Source organism: Acromyrmex echinatior, unplaced genomic scaffold (assembly GCF_024713525.1).
Source record: "Acromyrmex echinatior isolate Ae372 unplaced genomic scaffold, ASM2471352v2 Scaffold24, whole genome shotgun sequence".
In the NCBI taxonomy this organism is placed as follows: Eukaryota; Metazoa; Arthropoda; class Insecta; order Hymenoptera; family Formicidae; genus Acromyrmex; species Acromyrmex echinatior.
The window spans coordinates 67,241-74,654 of record NW_028259058.1 but is presented as its reverse complement, the minus strand read 5'-3'; the positions used below and the strand labels follow the sequence as shown (position 1 = coordinate 74,654).

The following is a 7,414-nucleotide window of genomic DNA, read 5'->3' as shown; positions in this document are numbered from 1 at the left end:
TTTGGTAGTGTTGTAATTACTCTTCGCTCTTGACATTATGCGATTAGCGTATGCTATTGGTCTGTCTTGAACCAAAGTCTCTTGAGAAAGTATAGTCCCAATCGCGTAATCAGATGCTTCGGTAATCACAAGAAATTCTCGAGTGAAATCCGATTATTGGAGCACGGATGCGGTAATCAATTTACTTTTTAACAATTCGAATGCATTTTGTTGTTTGACTGACCATACGAAGAGTTCTCCTTTCTTTATTAGTTTAGTTAGAGGTTTGGCGATCTTGGAAAAATTTTCGATAAATTTTCTGTAATATCCTATTAATTCAATGAATGCTTGTATCTATTTTTACTGGAATAAAAAATTTACTTTTACCTTTTAGTTTAGTCGGATCTGGTTTGATCCCGTCATTGGTTATTATTACATTCCCCAGATAAATGATCTTTTTTCTGAGAAATTCGCATTTCTCAGGCTGTAATTTTAATTTATGCTGTCTCAGCTTATTGAATATTTCGACAAGCCGCGCGTTGTGCTCCTATAAACCGGCTTCGTACACGACTATGTCATCTAGATATATACACAGTGCGACAAATATGTTCCCGGACAGGGCATGAAAATCATAATTGAAACAACAATATGCATATTTTTTGGTTTTATTATTCAAAATATTCTTCTCTGGCTTCAATACACTTGTTACAGCGATTCAATAGTGATTCAAATGCATGTTCTAGCTCAGTTTGCGGAATTGCCTCTAGTGCCTGTGTAGAAGCTGATTGGATAGGAGCTGGTCGGAATGTCATCAAAAAAGCGTCCTTTCAATTTCAATTTCAATTTTGAGAATAATGAGAAGTCGCAGGGGGCCAAATCAGATGAATACGGTGGATGGTTTAACACAGAGACACGATTTCGAGCCAAACATTGACGGACAATCAATGAAGTGTGACTCGATGCATTATCATGCAACAAAGACCAATCTTCTGGATCACGATATTCGGGGCGAATACGATGAATTCTGCCCATCAATCGCTTTAAAACTTCGAGATAATATGCACCAGTAACTGTTTGGCCAGTTGGAACAAACTCTTTGTGGATAATATCTTTGCTATCAAAGAATGTGATGAGCATTGTCTTGGTTTTTGATGAAACTTTTCGTACTTTTTTTGCTTGTGGTGAATTTTTTGACTTCCATTCCGCACTTTGACGCTTAGTTTCTGGATCATATTGAAAGCACCATGTTTCATCACCCGTAAGAATTGATTTTAGGAAGTTTGGATTATTTTCTACGGCTGCAACGATGTCTCTGGAATAATTGATTCTCGCTGATTTTTGATCGCTTCTTAATGTGTGTGGAACAAACCTTCGTTTTACCCAAATCTTCATGTAATATGATTCGAATCGTTTCTCTACTGATATTTAAAGCCTCCTCCATCATTTTTAGTGATGCATTGCGATCGTTTGCAACAAAATCACGTACTTTTTCGATCATTTCGGGTGTTCGAACCAAAATTGGCCGTCCTGATTTTTTGTCATCTTCAAGGGTCTCTCTGCCTTCCAAAAAACGCTTATGCCACTCAAAAACAGCTGTACTACCTAGACATTAACTGCCGTAAACTTGTTGCATCGATCGGAATGTTTCTGATGCACTTTTACCAAGTTTTGCGTTAAATTTAATCACTGCTCTTTGTTCCATATTAAAATTTCTAGCTCGACCAAAATCTTGTTTAACATGAACTGTCATATCTTCGTTATATGTCAACCAAAATGAATGAAACTTTGACAGATGATAGCAAAATGTTCAACCTTTAAAATGCATGTTTGAACGCACAGATGTCGCCACTGGTTGCTGAGATGTGGTTCGTGTCCGGGAACATATTTCGCACTGTGTATATCAATTATTTGTTGTGGTAATATATTATCAGATAATCATTTAAATTTTTAAAAGTTTAAATATTTGAGGATACACTTGATGTATGTTTATTTTGAACTGACATCTTCAATAATATATCAGTTACTTGTCATGATAATATATTATTAGGTAATCATTTAAGTTTTTAATATTTATACTTTTGAAGATCTGTTTTTGAACATAACTTGACTTTTTCATTTTAATGATTTTTTAGACATATCACCTACTTTTCAGAGTACAGATATACATTGACAGCTTTCTAGTAATGCAAGTATCACAAATGTATATATTTTCGATTCTTATCACGTAACGGTTTATAAACTACAATTCATTCAATACAGTTATAAAATATTAAAGCATATGGTATATATCTTATACATATACATTATATTAAGTTGTTCGGAAAGTTCGTACCGATTTTTGGTAGGCGTAAGGAGGTTCAGGCCGTTCTGAATATATCAGATCGTTCTGAATATATCAGAACGATTGAAAACAAATGACATGCGCACATATCGTAAAAGACAGTACTTCAGGCATTTGGAAAAAAATTTGGTTACGATACGTTAATTTTTGTCAGTTTTATACGCTTTTGAATATGGAAGAAAACAAAGTGCATTTTAGGCATTTAATGTTTTTCGTTTACCGGAAAGGCAAAAATGCCATACAAATGCGCTGTTTATGGCGAAAGTGCTGTAGCTGAAAGAATTGTGCGGAAATGGTTTAAAGCTGATGATTTCAATCTTAAAGATCATCAACGCCCGGGTAGGCCCTCCACCACAGATGAAGATCAGATTAAAACACTGATCGAGAATAACCCACGTTATACGACACGTAAATTAGCAGAAATGTTAAATATGTCAAAATCCACCATCCACGAGCATTTTGTGAAGCTTGGTTACATAAATTTGATGTATGGGTTCCCCACGATTTAACGGAGAAAAATCTGATGGATCGCATTTCCATTTGCGACTCGCTCTATAAACGCAACGAGAAGACATTTTTGAAGCAAGTAGTGACGGGGGATGAAAAATGGATCATTTATAATAATGTTGAGCGAAAAAAATCTTGGGAAAAGCGGAATGAACCACCTTTAGCTACCTCAAAAACCGGTCTTCATCCAAAGAAGGTCATGCTCTGTGTCTGGGATTGGAAAGGGATCCTGTATTATGAGCTTTTATCAAACAACGAGACGATAAATTCAGAGTTGTTCCCAATTAGACGAATTAAAGCAATTGAATAAAAATTTTTCAGAAATAGCGAATCGGAAGGGCGTCGTGTTTCATCAGGACAATGCGCGGCATATGTGTCTTTGATAACTCGACAAAAGTTGTTGGAGCTCGGTTGGGATGTTCTACCCCATCCACCATATTCACCAGATCTCGCGCCCTCTGATTTCCATCTATTTCGATCATTACAAAATTCCCTTAATGGAAAAAACTTCAACTCTTTGGTCGAGATAAAAAATCACGTAGAAAAGTTTTTCGCTGAAAAACCTGAGAGATTTTGGAAGGACGGAATTTTCAAGTTGCCTAAAAGATGGAGAAAGGTTGTAAAACAGAATGGCACTTATATAATTTAATAAATGTATACTAAAATTTAAATCTTCTGCGTTTCAATTTTCCTTCAAAATCGGCACGAACTTTCCGAACAACCAAATATAATGATATTATGTATATATAACTGTTATAATTGTAATAAATATTGATCATACATTACATATTTATTTTAATTGCAACAGAATGAATTCTTAATATTTTATGAATATACTTACAATAAAGAATGGACCCCTCCATCATCCATTTTCATGAGAACGTAACCATATTTCCTTCGTCTTTCCGATTTTAATACGACATTAATATGTATTTCGATTGCAACAGAATAAATTTTTAATATTGTATGAATATATATTTTTTTCTTTGTTTGTGAGGAGGAGAAAAATCTTCACATAGTCTCTCATCCGGGATGCTCCTGAAGAAGAATCTAACCGGATGAGGGGAAGACATCCAGGAGCCTGTTTTCTGACTGTACAATATTCGATGAGTCTGCGTTCCTCCCATAAGGAAGGGCAGCAGACATCATCGCCTACCTGCTAAAAAAATTCCCCTTATTCAGCATCTCCGCAAGATCACATTGGCACACCTCGGAATCACTTACCCAACATTTCATCAAGGTGCATCCAAGTTCTTGGATTATACGCTCCCACCTCCATGATCTGCTGCACTACTTAAAGCTAGAATTCCATCCTATGGTATATTATAAACATTATCGTAAATGTCATCTTACCTACCTCTTTACACATGTTGTCGTCAAACCCACAGAGGCCCGAGCTTAAAGAACCCTTTGCAAAACCCCCTGCAGAGTCTAACGCTCCCACTCGGTCCGCTCCTTCTTGCGCAAGACGGCCTCGCAGAAATCTGCGAGGGCTGTCCACGCAGCGGAGCACATAATCGCTCTGACAATGGAGCTGTATGTCCTGTCAAGGACATCGAGCCCCAACCGCTGAAAAAGTGACATCCTCTCCGCAGCCCAACACGGGCAAAACAACAGCGTGTGCATCACCCTATCCGCAGTCGCCTGACAATGCGCACAAATCGGCGACGCGTTCTCTTACGCTGTATCTCAAAAAGATAGGTCTCAAAACACTCATGACCCCTTAAAATATGGGTGCGGATTGTATAAATATACTAAAAATAAAGAATGGGCCTCTCCATCGTCTATTCTCGTGAGAACGCAATCATATTTTCTTCGTCTCTCCGATTTTAACACGATTTTTGACATAGAAATTTATTTCTTTATGATACTCTGAAATATCAAAGTTCTTCAAATACGATAAGAAATTTTTATTATTCATAGTAATATACATAGGGCAAGTCAGAACTTTATTGCACTTATTTTAATGCAGTGCTTACGGCAGCCTTCATATAGCATTAGAACAGCCGATGTTATTTCTGTACTTACGGCAACCCTTATACAGTGCTACAGCAGTTGATGTTTTAATACAGCGTTTACGGTAGCGTTTATACGGTGCCGGAGCAACCGATGCTTTATTTCAGCGCCTACGGCAGCACTTATATAGCGCCAAAGCAGATGATTAATTCTTTCAATATTCTGAAAATAAAATTTAATTATAAATTTTAATAAAGGGTGTTTTTTTATATATAGCCCGATAGAATTTAAAATTGTAAAAACTAACACAAAAATTAAATTATAATCAAAAAATTTTTTTTAGTCGAAAGATCAATGCATGGCATTAACATTTGAAAATGATTTCGGGCATATGGCCACCGCGGCTGTTCTTAACGAAGCGCATTCTGGACGTTCAATTTTGAGTCACTTTTTCGAGCAGTGCTGGCCGTATGTCACGAATAACACGAACAATGTTGTCCTCCAAGGCGTCAATTGTTACTGGTTTATCAGCATAAACCAGTGACTTGACGTAGCCCCACAGGAAATAATCGGGAGGTGTCAAATCGCACGACCTTGGAGGCCAATTGACATGTCCATTTCTCGAAATCAACTTATCGCCAAATTTTAATTTCAATAAGTCGATGGTTGCGGTCGACGTATGGCACGTAGCGCCATCCTGTTGAAACCACATCTCGTCCGGATCAATGTTATCCATATTTTCAAACAAAAAATCATTGATCATGGTGCGGTAACGATCTCCATTGACCATAACGCAAGCTCCGGCTTCATTTTTGAAGAAATAAGGTCCGATGATGCCACCAGCGTGTAAACCGCACCAAACGGTGCATTTTTCGGGATGTAATGGAGTCTGTAGGGTCTCTTGTGGATTAGTCTCACTCCATATGCGGCAATTTTGCTTATTAACAAACCCGTTAAGCCAAAAATAAAAAAATCACGAAGTCGTCTATAAGTTGCGCGAATCGACGACTGATTTTCAAAGTAAATTTGGATAATTTGGTAGCGTTGTTCAAGCGTGAGTCTATTCATGATGATTTGCCAGAGTATACTGAAAGAAATAAAAAAAATTTTTTGATTAAAATTTAATTTTTTGTTTTATTTTTTACAATTTCAAGTTCTATCGGGCTTAAAAAAACACCCTGTAGTTTATTAAGGTGAACGTACCAAAAGAATTCAGTTCTAATTCTCTTAGAAAGTGTCATTATATGTAAAAGTTATTTCCAAACTTACTTAATCTGCTCCAAGAACATCACATATGCCCCTTGTGCTGCTTTCAGCCATTTCTTCTTAATAACTTTTAAATCATTAGGATAACACTATTTCGATTTTTTGTCTGTTCTCAACATACACATGTAGTGAACACGATTCATTTCTTCACCCTCGTGAAATATAGCGCTTATTACCTTGAACTTTTTTTTATTAATCGTGACAGTATTCGTCGGCGTTAATCTGATTATTATATTATAGTCGATAATTTTTTTAGAAGCATCGTTTAGAAATGTATATAAATTGAGTTGTACAATATTATTAAGATAAAGTTGATTCTATTACGGTTTTCTTTTTCAGAATGGTACCCTTACATTACAATTGCTATTTATCATTTCCCATTTCGAAAATTCTAAATCAATCAAAATTTGCAGAGAGACATCTTTTTTCCTTTTTAATGTCGACTGTAATATTAGCAAATAACTCATTATAGGTAATATTAGCAAATAACTCTTTTCCAGCGTAGTTACATTGTAATTACATTTGGAATTTGAACAAGATGTTACGTGCTTCATTTCGAGTTCTAATACATCATTCATTTCGGAATAGAGTCGACATTAGAGCCGTGAAAAATTCTGAAACATCTTGTTGTATTTGTTCTTCGAAGCGTTCTCCGACAGATCTTCTAACCGCTAGAATATTGCAATACTTATGCTCAGCATAGATAGCGCAGATAGCATCAGTCAATGTGTTCGATATTTTATTTTTCAGTATTTGTTGCTTGATACATACACAATGAAACGCACATTGCAATATTACATTAGCATAACACGAAACATGATCGTCATTGCAGAGGCCGTATCTTTTCCATGTAACTGTACTTTCTGGTTCCTCACAATCATAATTCTGTACATCATCAATGATATTAGGTATGGTCCATCGACAATAGCGAATTTTCATAACCTTTTTCTCGGACGAATTGATTTGTGGTAACTGAGCTTTGAACACAGATCTCAGTCGATTATATTCTACAATGACTGCCGAATTTGCTTTAACGAATGTCGAATTGAAATTTATCAAATGTAGGCCTTCTAGTGCACTCGCTCGTAATAAATCTACATATGCTTAACCATCACTGAATACACTCCTAGATCCATCTTTCCTAGATCCATCATTGCATTTCTACACGTAATTATTTGACTTTTGTGTATAGTTATTCCATTACTGAAAGACAATGGAAATTTATTTCCGATGTATCACCATTTTATGGAATACTTCGAATTTAATATCTACTTTTGTTATTATGATTTCTTTGTTATCTGAAATAACTATTTTAATACGATTTCCGTCAACACAGTTAACTGCAATTAACATTGCCTATCGTTC

The 7,414-nt window shown here is 36.0% G+C and overlaps 1 protein-coding gene across 1 annotated transcript; it reads left to right on the top strand.

Annotated features, from left to right (window-relative positions):
- The first annotated feature begins 2,553 nt into the window (after positions 1-2,553).
- LOC105150659 (histone-lysine N-methyltransferase SETMAR-like) lies at positions 2,554-4,408 on the top strand. Its single transcript, XM_011063893.2, has 3 exons — positions 2,554-2,728; positions 2,788-3,058; positions 4,216-4,408. The coding sequence occupies exons 1-3, from the start codon at positions 2,554-2,556 to the stop codon at positions 4,406-4,408; spliced, it is 639 nt and encodes a 212-aa protein (XP_011062195.2).
- Positions 4,409-7,414: the final 3,006 nt, after the last annotated feature.